This window comes from Protomyctophum bolini (genome assembly GCF_963924005.1).
Source record: "Protomyctophum bolini genome assembly, contig: SCAFFOLD_768, whole genome shotgun sequence".
In the NCBI taxonomy this organism is placed as follows: Eukaryota; Metazoa; Chordata; class Actinopteri; order Myctophiformes; family Myctophidae; genus Protomyctophum; species Protomyctophum bolini.
In genome coordinates this window covers 5,172-22,151 of record NW_027665329.1, presented here as the reverse complement: position 1 = coordinate 22,151, position 16,980 = coordinate 5,172, and the positions used below count along the sequence as shown (strand labels likewise).

The following is a 16,980-nucleotide window of genomic DNA, read 5'->3' as shown; positions in this document are numbered from 1 at the left end:
GTATAGCTCCGAACTGGAGCCGGCTATTATAATAAACATGAGGACCGTATATATTACAAAGCCCAAGCCCAAGGACGTTGTTGTTGTTGTTGTTGTTAAGAGTTAGTTATATCTATCCGTCTATATATCTATAAATGCACCAAGTGTCTGTCTGTCTGTCTGTCTGTCTGTCTGTCTGTCTGTCTGTCTGTGTAATCCACGTAACTCGAGAGCCGCTCGCGCCACAGACTTCAAATTCGACACACGCGTTCCATATATGGAGCTATGGCCTGTTCTGACAGCATTCTGACGTTCCCACTATGCCTGACAAAGAACTCCAATTACAGCCAATTACATATTAGTTTTGGGGGTCCTTGACATGTTCGAGAACACATAGGACTTTCAGAAAACTGTCAGGATTTGGAAGGCATTCGTAGAATCGTCCCCGGGGTCTAAACGAGGCCTTTCACCCATTCTGACCTGAGATCAGATTCTAAAAATGTCTTTCTATACATCCCTTGACTTTTCCATTCTGACCTGAGATCAGATTCTAAAAATGTCTTTCTACATCCCGACAGTTTTCCATTCTGACCTGAGATCAGATTCTAAAAATGTCTTTCTATACATCCCGACAGTTTTCCATTCTGACCTGAGATCAGATTCTAAAAATGTCTTTCTATACATCCCGACAGATTTCCATTCTGACCTGAGATCAGATTCTAAAAATGTCTTTCTACATCCCGACAGTTTTCCATTCTGACCTGAGATCAGATTCTAAAAATGTCTTTCTATACATCCCCGACAGATTTCCATTCTGACCTGAGATCAGATTCTAAAAATGTCTTTCTACATCCCGACAGTTTTCCATTCTGACCTGAGATCAGATTCTAAAAATGTCTTTCTATACATCCCGACAGTTTTCCATTCTGACCTGAGATCAGATTCTAAAAATGTCTTTCTACATCCCGACAGTTTTCCATTCTGACCTGAGATCAGATTCTAAAAATGTCTTTCTATACATCCCGACAGTTTTCCATTCTGACCTGAGATCAGATTCTAAAAATGTCTTTCTATACATCCCGACAGATTTCCATTCTGACCTGAGATCAGATTCTAAAAATGTCTTTCTACATCCCCGACAGTTTTCCATTCTGACCTGAGATCAGATTCTAAAAATGTCTTTCTATACATCCCGACAGATTTCCATTCTGACCTGAGATCAGATTCTAAAAATGTCTTTCTACATCCCCGACTGTTTTCCATTCTGACCTGAGATCAGATTCTAAAAATGTCTTTCTATACATCCCGACAGTTTTCCATTCTGACCTGAGATCAGATTCTAAAAATGTCTTTCTACATCCCGACAGTTTTCCATTCTGACCTGAGATCAGATTCTAAAAATGTCTTTCTACATCCCGACAGTTTTCCATTCTGACCTGAGATCAGATTCTAAAAATGTCTTTCTACACATCCCGACAGATTTCCATTCTCTGACCTGACCTGAGATCAGGTGGGTCAACGTGTGGCCTTGTGAGGCAGCATGATGTACACTACTAGTACACCCCCTGAAATGATCCACATCCAAAAGCTCACAATGTGTCGGGAGAGAGACTCGTTACGAGCGTGGCTTCTTTTTTCTTCTTTTTTTTAGGCGAAATAGGCAAAGAAAAATAAGCAAAAAAAAGGATTTGGGGCGTCTCCCTTCCTGTTGAAGACGCCATGACCCTAATATATACACTTTAGTTGACCGAGGTCCCACAGGGTTCTATACTAGACCCCGGCCATGTTTTTTTTATACACTCTACACTGAAACCATTGTCTGCAGAACGTTCGACCCCAGAGCAGACCGAGGGACGCCAAATTGTGGGGTTCATCTGGTCAACGGGTCCATTTGAACCATTTCCCACTGAGGCTGTGAATGGAGCTTCGCTTACACTTACAGCAGCAGCGCTTTGCATCGCTCGGTGGTGATTGGTGAATATCAGGGGCCTGAATGGATCCGATTGGGTCCGTGATATAATGCATTATCTAACTGTGCTTACTGCAGGTCCATTAACATGAATCACTGATCTACAATATACTGGATGTACAGACAGACAGAGAGACAGACGGTAGGACAGCTGAGAGGGAGACAGTGTGGGAGAGACAGACGGTAGGACAGCCGAGAGGGAGACAGTGTGGGAGAGACAGACAGTAGGACAGCCGAGAGGGAGACAGTGTGGGAGAGGCAGACAGTAGGACAGCTGAGAGGGAGACAGTGTGGGAGAGACAGACAGTAGGACAGCTGAGAGACAGACAGTGTAGGAGAGACAGACTGTAGGACAGCGGAGAGGGAGACAGTGTAGGAGAGACAGACAGTAGGACAGCTGAGAGGGAGACAGTGTAGGACAGACAGTAAGAGAGAACAGGAAGAGTCTTGACCGCTATGTCATCACATTACAGATGGTTCTATTTTAAACCACAAGAAAGAGTGTAGACTGTGCGTGTGTGTGTGTGTGTGTGTGTGTGTGTGTGTGTGTGTGTGTGTGTGTGTGTGCGCACGCACGCACACGTGTGCGTGTGTGCGTGTGTGCGTGCGTGCGTGCGTGCGTGCGTGAGCTAGGTCTTCCTGTTAACTTCCACTCCAAACAGTAAAACCACAACTTTCCCAGAGGCACTAGAGTGAAAAAACAACATGGCTCTCCTGACTTCCTGTGTCTGCTACTAAACTTACAATTTAGGCATTGAGCAGAAGCTCTTCTCCACACGCTGGCAGATGACACTGAGCAGCATGAGTCAGCAGAATGACACGGTTGAATGATTTTTTTGCCATCTTCTGATTTGATGTAATCCGGGTTTTGGGCATAGGAGGTTTCCACCCGAGATCAATGCTAATGCTAACATGCAGACGTTAGTCCTCCTTGCTGTTTTCACTAGTTTGGGTCCCGGGCAAACATACATTTTCTATTTTGGGTTTTAACCTATTTTGGACTGAGGTCAATTCTAAAAAATGTCTTTTAAATCCTATCCTATATGTTTCTATGTCGGTGGTGCTCAACCTTTTTCATGTCAAGGACCCCCAGAATCATCTGTATTTGGCTGTCGACCCATCTCAAAATATGTAGTTCCAGGGACCGAACCCCCAGAAGCAAAGATTTGAGTTAAAACGTTATATTATATTCAAAGATTTGCTCCACATTGTCACGATCTTTCAAAATAGCAGATCTACTAAACCTATAACTGAAACTTTATATGGACAGAAATAATTCATAATAAATAGTTCCCCAAAGGTCTTTTTTTGTCTGTAAAGATGAATAAATAAAGGACACCCTTTTCTGTCTTATGCTCCAATGCGTTTCTTTTTGGTGCACAATTACATTTTTCATCTTGCACCGTCACGAGCAGACTGCAACTTCATCAGTGCATCTTATTTATTTTTATTTTTAGACCAAGCAACTTGTTTCTTCTACTGCTTAACATTTGCATGTCATTTAAATTCAAGTTCATTAATGGTGAGAAATCACAGCAAGTTGATTACATGTAGTGCAGAGAGTCGCCCCAATATATAGCCTATACTGTCTGTCGGGTGGAAACCTTTATATACGTCTAAAAACTGTATCTGCTTTTGTGTGACGCTGTAGTGAGAATGGGTGAATATCATGCACATGCATCATGTTTGCGTTTACGCAAACACTCAAAGTTGTCAATGGCATTTGTTTGTGTAGGACAAATTTTGTGCACACACATACACACACACACACCCCCCAAAAGCTGGACATAGGAGGGGCTATAGTGCCCCTCTAAAATGGATTTATGAAGTGAGGGGCGTTCTTATCATCATACATACTTCGTACATCACATTCCGTGCTCAGCCAATCAAATCATCACAAATGTGTTTCCGGCCAATCAATTTTGGCGCCTTCACCTTTCTGCCCTCACTTTTATTTTCAATATGTACTTTGCTCAGCCAATCAAATCATCGCTATGGCGTGATCAGCCAATCATCTGAGAGAGAGAGAGAGAGAGAGACAGTAGGACAGCTGAGAGACCGACAGTAGGACAGCTGTCCTACTGTCTGTCTGTCTCTCAGCAGTAGGAATGCTGAGGAAGAGAGAGAGACAGTGTATAGACAGACAGTAGGATAGCTGTCCTACTGTCTGTCTCTCAGCAGTAGGAATTCTGAGGGAGAGAGAGAGACAGTAGGAATGCTGAGAGAGAGAGAGACAGTGTATAGACAGACAGTAGGACAGTGTATAGACAGACAGTAGGACAGCTGTCCTACTGACTGTCTGTCTCTCAGCAGTAGGAATGCTGACGGAGAGAGAGAGACAGTAGGAATGCTGAGAGAGAGAGAGAGAGAGAGAGAGAGAGAGAGAGAGAGAGAGACAGTGTATAGACAGACAGTAGGACAGCTGTTCTACTCAGCTTGGAAGTTTGTTTTGAGGCCTTTGATTAAGCCCTCGAACCAAAATGTACATGCAATATCAAAATGGCACAATGGACAGCACCTTGCTGTCCATTGTGTCCAAGCACCTTGCTGTCCGAGCCAAAAAACGTGGTCTGTCCAGACATTGGTTAAAGTGTTTAACCGATTCTGATGCTACATTAACTTACTTTGCTGCAACCCCCCCCCCCCCCCCCCTAAAGGAGTGGACCCCTGGGGGTCCCCGGAGCCCACTTTGAGCAAAGTTCATGTCATTAATTTGTCCTATTGGACACTTTCCCTTTTCTTTCTGTCTTTTTATTGACGTTTGTTTTATTAATTGACCACCGGAAACCAAAAAGAAAAACAACCCAGAACAACCGGGTGCTCACAGGAGATATAGAAATGGTTAGAAGGAGTTAAAAGTGAGAAATAAATCTGGTGATTTATTTTCCTCTTTTTAGTTTTTTTTTGAAAAATTCATTCTTCACATAAAGGCCTGTGAACTGGATTAACGGAGGCAGCAGCCAGAAATACCTGAAAACGAGAGCACAGATAAAAACCAAACAAAACAATACGAGACACAACACGGTACACAAGACAAAACAAGAACACACACACACACACACACACACATACACACACAAAAAAAAACACCCAACCACTTGACAGGCAGCCAGATGTAGAGTACAACGCTCACAACACGCCTCACGTGGATCTTTGGACATTTGTTTTCATTTTTTTACACTCATTTTACACTACACAGTTCCAGGGACCACCTGGAACTTCCTCAAAGGGCCACACTGGTGGTCCCCGGACCACTGGTTGAAAAGCCCTGGTTTAGAAACAATGGATCCTCATGTCCATCATCAACGATGTTCTAATATCAGCCAGAAAGATTGTCTAACATTTAGCAGCCATAGGTTTGTTTGCATCTACCCTTTTTTGCAAGGATTTCTGTCAATGAGTTTTCAGCTAGATTCTGCCATGATGCAGACCCCTTCCGTCCAGTTGTGTGAAAGCAGGCTGGCTGCTGCAATACAAAAACCTGTTCCAGTACAAACTAATCTATTCCTAAACTAAGCCATCTCTGCTGGGTCTGGATATGTCCCCCGAAACGGTGGTTCTCAACCTGCTCAGGCCGTAACCCCCCCCCCCCCCCAAAATAATCCTATTTGAACTGGGGACCCCTCCCTCCCTGATAAGCACTTGTTGGAATGTCTTGGTTCCACGGCCACACATTGTGAAAATAGCAGATCTACAATCTAATATAACAATGCTTAAGTTGGTCACGTGCCAAAAGCGGTGGACAGAAACTGGTCGACAGAAACTGCTGTTGCCCCACAGGGGCAGAAACAAGGCCTTTTAACCAGGCTACTTGCACACACTACAACTCGCTTACAATTCGCAAACCTGGCAACACTGCTCTGTGTTCTCATAGGCCCACCAGGCCCGCCCCCACACTACTTTTCAGTCTCACAATCAGCCATCTTGCTTTTTAGGGCCCTCGCAGGATAACAGAAAGAAGGAAGGGGAGAAATTAGTGCTTATCCCTTCTAAATCCCTGTATTTACAAAATAAAACACTCAGCGAATCCCTTAGTTAAATCAACATTGTTCATTGTCACTACTTGGATTGTGCCGAAATATTTACATTACACGTATAGCTTTTGCTATTTTCGCCTGCCAGCCCACCGCCGACTACACACGCCTGCACACACACACACACACACACACACACAGGAATGGCTATACGCCGGCGAGACAGCAGTGCAGCACGTTATAATTTACAGTTTCATTAAATAACTGTCTTTCTCAGCGTGCGCACGTGCGCACACAACATTATTCAAGTGAAATGCGTAACGCCAATATTGGGCTACCAATACACGACGAAATAACTGACAGGAGTGACGGTGCTGTGAGTAAACTGACAACGCTTTCTGACAGAGAGAGAGAGAGAGAGAGAGAGAGAGAGAGAGAGAAAGACAGAAAGACGTGTTAGAGTAACGCGCGCGAGCGAGAGAGAGAGAACGTCAGAGAGAGAGAGAGAGAGAGAGAGAGAGAGGGAGGGGGGGGGGGGGGCATTCTCATAGGCCCACCAGGCCCGCCCCCACACTACTTTTCACACTCTCACAATCAGCCATCTTGCTTTTTAGGGCTCTCGCAGGATAACAGACAGAAGGAAGGGGAGAAATTATTTGCTCACTATTTTGCTTATCACTTCTAAATCCCTGTATTTACAAAATAAAACACTCAGCGAATCCCTTAGTTAAATCAACATTGTTCATTGTCACTACTTGGATTGTGCCGAAATATTTACATTACACGTATAGCTTTTGCTATTTTAGCCTGCCAGCCAATGCCGACTACACACGCCTGCACACACACACACACACACACACACACACACACACACACACACACACACACAGGAATGGCTATACGCCGGCGAGACAGCAGTGCAGCACGTTATAATTTTCAGTTTCATTAAATCACTGTCTTTCTCAGCGTGCGCACGTGCGCACACAACATTATTCAAGTGAAATGCGTAACGCCAATATTGGGCTCATATAGGCTACCAATACACGACGAAATAACTGACAGGAGTGACGGTGCTGTGAGTAAACTGACAACGCTTTCTGACAGAGAGAGAGAGAGAGAGAGAGAGAGAGAAAGACAGAAAGACGTGTTAGAGTAACGCGCGCGAGCGAGAGAGAGAGAGAACGTCAGAGAGAGAGAGAGAGAGAGAGAGAGAGGGAGGGGGGGGGGGGCAACAAGCTAACAGCACATGTGCAGGGCACACTACTGAGTTTAAAAACACAGCTGAAACATGAAGTGGAGTCTGTCAACTCTGTCAACGCAATTTCCTTCTTCCCATATTGCGCTGCAATGTAACTAGGATTCGCCGGCCGAAGGCCGGCGAAATTCTAGTCTTAAACAAGACAATTTACTGTAGCTGTTTGACCAGTTTTAATGATATTGTTTGTTGATTTTTGATGCAGTAATTTTGCTTTCATCGATTTATTGATTTATTTTTTGAGGTATTATTAACATGGTGGACCTTAACGGGTCCATTTGGTTCCATTTCTACACTCTCAGAGTTAAATTAACTTTGATTTTACAATATACATTGGGGTCCCAGAGATAGAAATGCCATTACATGGGGGACCTAATTATAATTATAGGTCAAACCTGGGGGTCCTTGAAATGGTTGAGAATCACTGCTAAGGGGGCCGTGAAAACCTTCTCTTTTGGGGGTCCTTCGCATTATATTAGTAGTATTAGTAGTATTATAATAGTATCATTTTGGGTGTCCTTGACATGAAAAAGTTTGGGAACCCCTGATTTGGGACACACACTAATAATACTAATATCATTTTGGGGGACACATTGATACTAATATCATTTTGGGGGACACATTGATACTAATAATCATTTTGGGGGACACATTGGGACACTTTCTCTTTCTCCACACCAGTACACGCAGCAGCAGCTCCTCCACACTGTGACCTCCAGTCATGTGACCACGTGTCGCACAGCCGCGCATACTTTCTGATCCCCAGGGAGGCGGGGCCTAATTTAGATCCACTGTCGGTAGGCCTTTGAGGGTGTGTGTGTGTGTGTGTGTGTGTTGGGGTCAGGGTCAGGGTGGGGCAGGATTCTTTCTGAGGGGTTGGGTTTCGTTTAGGCTGATATGAGGGGCGTGTGCGCGTGTGTGTGTGTGTGTGTGTGTGTGTGTGCGCGCGCATTACAGTTATATAGGTCAGGTATGATCTGTTCTTAGAATTAATTTAGCCAATTTGATCCCCTAGCGTCCCGATAGTTACAGTGGGGACGGCGAACATTCGGGTGAAAACACCCCATCTACAAGTTTTCGCCGAATGGAAAACGGCAGGGGGTCCCGAAACAATACATGGAGCCCTGTGGAGCCCCCCCCCCCAGTCAACTATACAGGTATATATATACTGTATCCTGGAGGGTTTGGTGCGGTATTTCTTTCTTTTAGACCAACACAACCACAAAACCGACATGCTCATTCTGAGGTGTCTGGGGGATTTGAACTCACAACCCTTTCTCTCAGGAAGCACAGAAACAGAGTGCCCGCCTGCCTGCCTGCCTGCCTGCCTGCCTGCCTGCCTGTGCACGCGTGCGTGCGTGTGCGTGTGCGTGCGCGCGTCAGGTCAGACAGAAATAGCCCGTCCAGACATTGAGGTATTTGGCAGCAGATCAGTCCAGGGTGTGTTCCAGAGCAGCGGGACGGACTCCGAGCTGCTTAGAAGAAGAAGAAGGAGGAGAAGAAAAAAAACAGTCCGAGGAGAAGAAACCTTTTGTTGTTTCCAACATTTGCAACTAAACTTCAGCTCCTGCTTCAGTTTTGTGTGCCGTTCTCAAAAGTAACTAAAGACAAGAGAGAGAGAGAGAGAGAGAGAGAGAGAGAGTTGAACCTAATGCGTCCAAACTATCTACAAGCAAATCCGTGGGAGTGTTTTCAGCTCTGCTATTGTTTGGCTAATGAATAAACAATAAGTTGTGGTTTTACAGTAACATGACATCATTAAGGGCTTATCGGGCAGGGAGTATATGTGACGAAGACGTCGTGGCCTGGTTCAGCAACGGGTCACGCCGCGAAAAAAAAAGGCTTGACGAAATCCAGGTCTATAGGGTGGACACCGTGCACACGCCCGCGAGGGCTCGTGGACACCGTGCACACGGCCCCCCAAAGCGAGCTTGCGCACAACAATTTCGCGGTACCGCGCGCCGCCCGCGACAAAACGCTTGTGCTGTCGCCGCAGTCACTGCCCGTCTGTCTGAAAAGGCCTTTAGTATTTTATCGATACCTATTGATGATATAATAACCAAGCTCTCTCTCTCTCTCTCTCTCTCTCTGCTGTGTGTGTGTGTGTGTGTGTGTGTGTCCAACAGAACTGTCTAAGGAGGCGGGATGCCGGCCTGATCAGCCAATTACAGGAGCTGGACCGGCAGATCAGCGACCTACGGTTGGACACGGAGATCTCACATGATCACATGGAGACGGACAGCCGGCCTAGCTCAGGTAACTTCATTGTAACTTTATTGGTCTTGTACTGGTCAGCTCCCAGTACAACAGTATCAGACTGTGGTGTACTGGTCAGCTCCCAGTACAACAGTATCAGACTGTGGTTGTACTGGTCAGCTCCCAGTACAACAGTATCAGACTGTGGTGTACTGGTCAGCTCCCAGTACAACAGTATCAGACTGTGGTGTACTGGTCAGCTCCCAGTACAACAGTATCAGACTGTGGTGTACTGGTCAGCTCCCAGTACAACAGTATCAGACTGTGGTTGTACTGGTCAGCTCCCAGTACAACAGTATCAGACTGTGGTTGTACTGGTCAGCTCCCAGTACAACAGTATCAGACTGTGGTTGTACTGGTCAGCTCCCAGTACAACAGTATCAGACTGTGGTGTACTGGTCAGCTCCCAGTACAACAGTATCAGACTGTGGTTGTACTGGTCAGCTCCCAGTACAACAGTATCAGACTGTGGTTGTACTGGTCAGCTCCCAGTACAACAGTATCAGACTGTGGTTGTACTGGTCAGCTCCCAGTACAACAGTATCAGACTGTGGTTGTACTGGTCAGCTCCCAGTACAACAGTATCAAGACTGTGGTTGTACTGGTCAGCTCCCAGTACAACAGTATCAAGACTGTGGTTGTACTGGTCAGCTTCCAGTGCCCAACAGCAGTATACTGTGGTTGTACTGGGCAGACATTATGTCTAAATATGGCCATGGCTTCAGTGTAAACACTGCATTCCTGCCAACAGCGCTCTTGTTGAAGCTAGCAGACAATGTATGCTCCGTATCAAAGTCGTATGAAAGTGTCACGTGCCAAACGTAAGCTGTGAGCTTGTAGATCGGCTATTTCTGGTGTGTGCCACCATCGTTAGTGTTGATGACGGAAAACCTTTGTCAGCTACCTTTTTTTCACTGAGGAAAACTAAATAATAAGTAAGCTATGATGACTAAAACTAAGACTAAATATATTGACAATTTTGCCAAAAAACCTATACTAGTCTAAAATGTTAGGGAGGGGACTAGTGGAGAAGACATCCAGTACAACTGAGAGAAAGGTCGTTTTATCTTTGGTTGCATGCTGAAAATCTACAAGCCCACAACTCAAGAGAGCTTGCAGATCTGCAATCAAGTGTAAAGTCAGCCATTTACGACGAAGGCCCGCAAAAGTGGCCAAAATCAACCGAGTCGACAAAAATCTCTCTTATGATGATCTAGTCGACTAAAACTAGACTAAAACTAAAACAGTTGACCAACAGTACATGACTGCTCTGGGGTCAGCTGCATAGTGACTGGTATGAGGTCAGTCACAACATAGTGACTGGTCTGAGGTCAGTCACAACATAGTGACTGGTCTCAGACCAGTGACTGTAGTGATGGCGGTGTGGTATTATCATTCCACACCAGGACAAAGCTGATTTCCTCAAGTGAGCCAAGTCAACTAGGAAAGTACACACACACACACACACACACTCACACTCACACTCACACACAGTTCTTTTCCAATTTGTATAAAAGGTTAAAGTCTGCCCGGAGACAAAGGACTGCATGTTCTAACTTCAGATTTGTTGGCTTGAGACAGTATATCTGTCTGTTAGTCTGTTCACTGTCTTCCACTGTGTGTGTGTGTGTGCGCGTGTGTGTGTGTGTGCGCGTGCATGCGCACACATACTGTGCACACACTGTATACCGGGTGGGCCAAGGCCCTCAGCGTCGTGGCCAGACGTTGAAACCTACTGGCCAAAGCCGGAACTGCCAGGTGGCCGACGTATACGAGCACAAGCAAAAACGAGCGCGCAGCTGGGGCAATTTAACTCATCGCGCTCGTTCATGAATCGATTCCGACGCGTTCGCGGCGGTTAGCACTTCCTCGAATCAAGACAAATGCGGGAAGTAGAGCGTTCCGCCGGGCGCTTCAGTTCAAACGCCGATAGGGAGCAGCTTCCATTGAGATGAATAGCTGCTGGGGGCGGGGCAGTCCGCCCTCTAGTTTATATAACTATGGTGGGTGGGCCTCAGACGCCGGCCTCTCTACCCACTACCCACTAAAGCGGCAGTTCTCAAAGTGGGCTCTGGGGACCCCCAGGGGTCCATGAGGGGGTTCCAGGGGACCCCCACAGTGAAATGAGTTAATAATATACAGCGTCGAAATAGGTTTAACCACTTCTTTCCTTCACGTCGGCTATTTGACGATTGTAACAACTCGGATATTGTATGGGAGTCCGTCCCTGGCACAAAGGACGTTCACATGGAGGTTCATGGGACACATCATGCATAATATTAATCTGGGGGTCCTTCAGAGTTCCTTGACATGGAAATGTTTGAGAACCCAGAGCACTAAACCACGGACATAACATATCATGCTCGACCAGCAATAACCATTTCGTCCAAAGATACTGTATGCAAGCATGGGATTGATATTTGCTCTGCTGTTTTCTTTTGCATTTTTTCTTATTTACCCAGGTAGAGGTTGGCTGAGCATGAGTGCTCCTTTTCAGCAAAGGCCTGCTTCATATTCACTTGCGCGCACGCACGCACGCGCGCACACACACACACACACACACAGTCACACACACACACACACACACACACACACACACACACACACACACACACACACACACACACACACACACACCAAAACCTGAGAGCTGCACAGTACAACCCACAGTCGCATGCTGACGGCCACTGGAGCAGTATGGGGGTTCAGTGCCTTGCTCAAGGGCACTTCAGCCGAAATGGGGGAGTGATGAGATTATTGAACCCCAATTAAATGTTAATCTCTCTCTCTCTCTCTCTCTCTCTCTCTCTCTCTAGGTTTCTATGATTTAAGTGATGGAGTTAATGGCTCTCTGTCTAACTCGTCCAACTCTGTGTTCAGCGAGTGTCTGTCCAGCTCTCGCTCCAGTACCGCAGGTGAGAACACGTGCGCGCGCGCACACACACACACACACACACACACACACACACACACACACACACACACTGTGACATCACAGTCCATTGTTTAGAACCAGTTAATGAACTGTAGTTTATATACTGTACTGGTTCCCAAACACTGGGTCGGGACCCATTCGTGGGTCGCGGACACATTTTTATGGGTCCACTTTATTTATTTTTTGGTTTCATTTTTTTTTTAAATGACTACCGGTATTAATTTAAAAAAAATACCCCCCCCCCCCCCAAATAAATTCCAAATGATGAAAATCCATGAATTAGGACACAAACAAAAGGTAGTCCACGAACAGTTTTCATCATAGTTTTAGCGAAATTAACACTGAGAGACACACGCACGCACACACACACACACACACACACACACACACACACACTGATTTACGGCTTGTTTTGAAAGCAGCTTGATGAGGTTTTATTGTCTGCGTGTTGAAGAGGAGGAAGTTTTAAAACCACTTCCTTTTGTTTGGCCGAACAAAAGGTCTATTAACACTTAACACTGTCTCAGATAGGGCAGGGACTATCCAACACAGCCCTGTCTCACATAGGGCTGGAACTAGGGCTGACCTATCTGACTGTACCCTGTACTGACTACATTTCTGTTTGACTGTACCCTGTACTGACTACATTTCTGTTTGACTGTACCCTGTACTGACTACATTTCTGTCTGACTGTACCCTGTACTGACTACATTTCTGTCTGACTGTACCCTGTACTGACTACATTTCTGCCAATAAAGTATCCAGTCAATCAATCAATCAATCAATCAATCAATCAGCATCCCTATTCTGGTTCTAACATACTTGTCTTCTCTCTCTCTCTCTCTCTCTCTCTCTCTCTCTCTCCAGATGAGCTGGTGGGCTACGCAGACTGCGAGGGTCTTCTGGTCTTGGGGATTCCCTACGAGGACCAGCAGAGCTCTTCGGGGACGGTCCGCCGCTCGCTCTCCGCTCCCTATGCCTCGTCCCTGGACCTCCCTCCTCCTCCCCCCACCACCACCACCACCACCACCGTGGACCCCCAGGCGGCGGCGGGGGCGGGGCAGACCGCCAGGTTCCAGTGCGACCTGGTGGCGCGGCACGGCAGCGACGTGTACCGCTACCCCAGTCCCCTCCACGCCGTGGCCGTCCAGAGTCCCATGTTCTTCCAGACGCTCGGCGTCATGTCGTCCCAGGGACACCACCAGGGGCCTCCACAACACGTCCAGGAGGCTTCTCTGGAAGGACCTCCTCCTCCTTCCGTGTCGGCCGCGCCTCAGGTCCGTCAGAGCGCCTCCTGGTCGTCGACGACGACTCCTCCCTCGCCGTCGTGCGTCTCCTCCTCCCAGAGTCCCTCCGGCAGCAAGCGCCTGGAGGGTTATATCTTCGGTCTGCTGCAGAGGAGGTCTCAGCCGGTTCGGCCCAGCAAGCCCAGGACCAGCATCAGCACCGACCCGGGCAAGAGCATCCACAGGCAGGCCAGTCTGTGTGGGAGGCAGCAGCAGGGTCCGGGTCTGGGACAACAGGGCACGTTGAGGGGGTCTGAGCCCTGCAGGACCGGCTGGCAGGCTGGCGCGGTGCCAGCGGGGACGGCGGCGAGCTCGGAGGGAGGGTCTGCGGAGAGTAAAAGAGACGAGCAGGCTTACCGTTCACGGGAACGGACACAAAATGGCTGCTCTGCCAGCAACGGTGACGCGGCACCAAATGGGTGCTCTGTCAACGGTGGAACGCAACAAGCCGGCTACTCTGTCGGCGGCAGTGGACTGAATGGCTACGCTGTGAACAATTGTGACGTTCATGTGAGCAACGACGGCTTGTTGGAAAAGAAAGCCTTGTCTTCTGGTAGCAAAGCCGCCGGGACTCCGACCGGCCATTACAAAGACCTGGGAAGCCCCACGGCAAACTCTTCTCCCAAAGAACTGAAACATTCGTGTTGCCCTTTGACGTCGACCACAGACCCAGACCCTCCCGGTAAGTCTCCCCGGACTGTCAAACCCCAATCGGCCACGCCCAAAAAGAGCCCCAATAAGCCCCTCCCTCTCGCCCCGAACGGGAAAGGCGATAGGTCTCCACCGGAGGAGCTGGTCAGCCTAGGCTCCTCCTCCCAGAGCCAGGACGAGGGCGGGGGAGCGGCGGGAGGTCACATGGTCAGCGGTCAGCACCTTCCCGCCCTGCGGCACGCCGCCAAGCTGCGGAAAGGCGGCGGCGGCGGCGGTAAGAGCCTCAAGACGAGCGCCAAGAAGGGCCAACCAATCAAAGCCAGCCGCCACTGTGAAAACAGCCTGCCCAACAAGTCCGACAGGACTCCCAGAGCCAGAGGAGGCAGCTCCCGGAGGACGCCGCCGCAGTGTGACGAAACGACCGCCCCCCGCCTGCAGCACCAGAAAGTCTCCAAGAGAGGCACCGCTGCCGGCGGCGGCGCACCCGGGTTGTCCTCCGCCTCCAGGTTGAAACGCATCCCGGAGGACCAGGTGTTCCTGGACAAACCCGTCGCCACCTCCACCCTGCTGAGTAACGGCGGCGCAAAGTGTGGCGCGTCGCGGCAGAGCAACCACCACCACCACCACCACCGAGCGCACCCCGGGGGGAGCCACCACCACCAACACCACCACGGCCGCGAGCCGGTGGTCGTCGTGGCCAAGCCCAAGTACAAACGCAGCGACTACAGGCACCTGCGCGCCATCATGGCCGAGGTGCCGTACGACGAGGCCTTCCGCCGCGCCCAACGGAGGCAGAGGAAGGAGCTGCTGGGCCAGAACGCCGCCGCCGTCGCCACCCGCCGCCACCACGACGACGGCAGCAGAGCGGCACTACACCAGTCCCTACGCCTACCCGGCCTCCTCCAGTGGCGGCCGGGCGGCGGCGGGCAGCGACTCGGAATACTCGGCCGAGTGCGCCTCGCTCTTCCACTCCACCATCGTGGACACCAGCGAGGACGAGCGATCCAACTACACCGCCAACCGCTTCGGAGACAGCGAGTCCAGCGAGAGCGAGGAGGGCGAGTTCGAGGGGGACGACGACGACGACGGCAGCACCTCCGTGAGCGACTCGCAGGAGAGCAGAGCGGGAGGCGGAGGAGGAGGAGGGGGGGCCGGCGGCGGCTGGGCCAAGTCGGGGGCGGGGGCGGCGGCGGTGGCAGCGGGGTCCGGGACGCGGGGCACACGGGACTCGACCCCGGCTCTGGTGAAGATCAAAGCCTCTCGGAATCTGAAGAAGAGGATTCTGAGGTTTAAATCGGGCTCTTTGAAACTCATGACCACTGTGTGAAGTGCTATAGTGTTGGCCAACTATAGTTATGGACGTACACGTTGCCGATACCGTCAGCGTTCCGTTTGTAAAAAAAAAAAAAAAAAAAACTAAAACAAAACACCAGTGGGGGGGGGGGGGGGGGGGGGGACATTTTCTTATGTTTTTAATTAAATTGTTGAATTAAACATAAATATCAAACGAGTCTACATTTCCCAAAAGGAAACGCATGCATTTCATCCAGCCTGACCAGCAGCAAACATTAATGATCGGGGGGGGCCAGTGGTCAGTAAATCTGACCCCGGTGGTACCGTTATATATCATTTAATTTATTACCCATCGTAAGATCAACTCGACCCACAGAAGAGCAACTTGTCTTGGATTAATCCGAGTTCGAGTTAAAAGCCCCATCCTGCACTACTATACAGACAGCCCAAAGCAGACGCTCATCTACATTTTATTATTGTGTTGTTTCTTTTTCTCTGTTCTTTTTTTGTTTTTTTCTCCGCGGCGGGTGGGGTTTCCAGTGTGTGTTGTGGAACTCAGGCATAGCCAATCGAATTGGTTCATTGGTTTATGTGCCTATATTGGCTGAACTGACTGAAGCTTTTTGTGTTTCAATTTGTAATGATTATCAGTATTCTACTGTACGTGTTCCACCATTCTAGATCGATGTGTTCTCATGGACCTCTAGTACCGCAGGGTTTTATCTATCTACCAGGACCTCTAGTACAGCTGGTTTTATCTACCTACCAGGACCTCTAGTACGGCTGGTTTTATCTACCTACCAGGACCTCTAGTACGGCAGGTTTTTATCTACCTACCAGGACCTCTAGTACCGCAGGTTTTTATCTACCTACCAGGACCGCTAGTACAGCTGGTTTTATCTACCTACCAGGACCTCTAGTACGGCAGGTTTTTATCTACCTACCAGGACCTCTAGTACAGATGGTTTTATCTACCTACCAGGACCTCTAGTACGGCAGGTTTTTATCTACCTACCAGGACCGCTAGTACTGCTGTTTTTATGTCCTTCCAGGACCTCTAGTGCTGTTGGTTGTATCTCCTACCAAGACCTCTAGTACTGCTGGTTAGGACCTCTAGTACTGCTGGTTTTTATCTACCTACCAGGACCGCTACTAGTACTGCCGGTTTTTATCTCCTACCAGGACCTCTAGTACTGCTGTTTTTATGTCCTTCCAGGACCTCTAGTACTGTTGGTTTTATCTCCTACCAGGACCTCTAGTACGGCTGGTTTTATCTCCTACCGGGACCTCTAGTACTGTTGGTTTTATCTCCTACCAGGACCTCTAGTACTGTTGGTTGTATCTCCTACCAGGACCTCTAGTACTGTTGGTTTTATCTCCTA

General features: G+C 48.4%; 1 protein-coding gene across 1 annotated transcript; it reads left to right on the top strand.

Annotated features, from left to right (window-relative positions):
* Window positions 1-4,455: 4,455 nt before the first annotated feature.
* Window positions 4,456-15,715, top strand: dact1 (dishevelled-binding antagonist of beta-catenin 1; the record flags this gene model as incomplete). Its single annotated transcript, XM_080794672.1, is given in 6 exon segments — window positions 4,456-4,516; window positions 7,859-7,974; window positions 9,304-9,433; window positions 12,250-12,348; window positions 13,236-15,139; window positions 15,141-15,715. Coding segments are annotated over 6 exon segments (2,802 nt in total). The 3' UTR covers window positions 15,633-15,715.
* Between the last annotated feature and the right edge of the window lie 1,265 nt (window positions 15,716-16,980).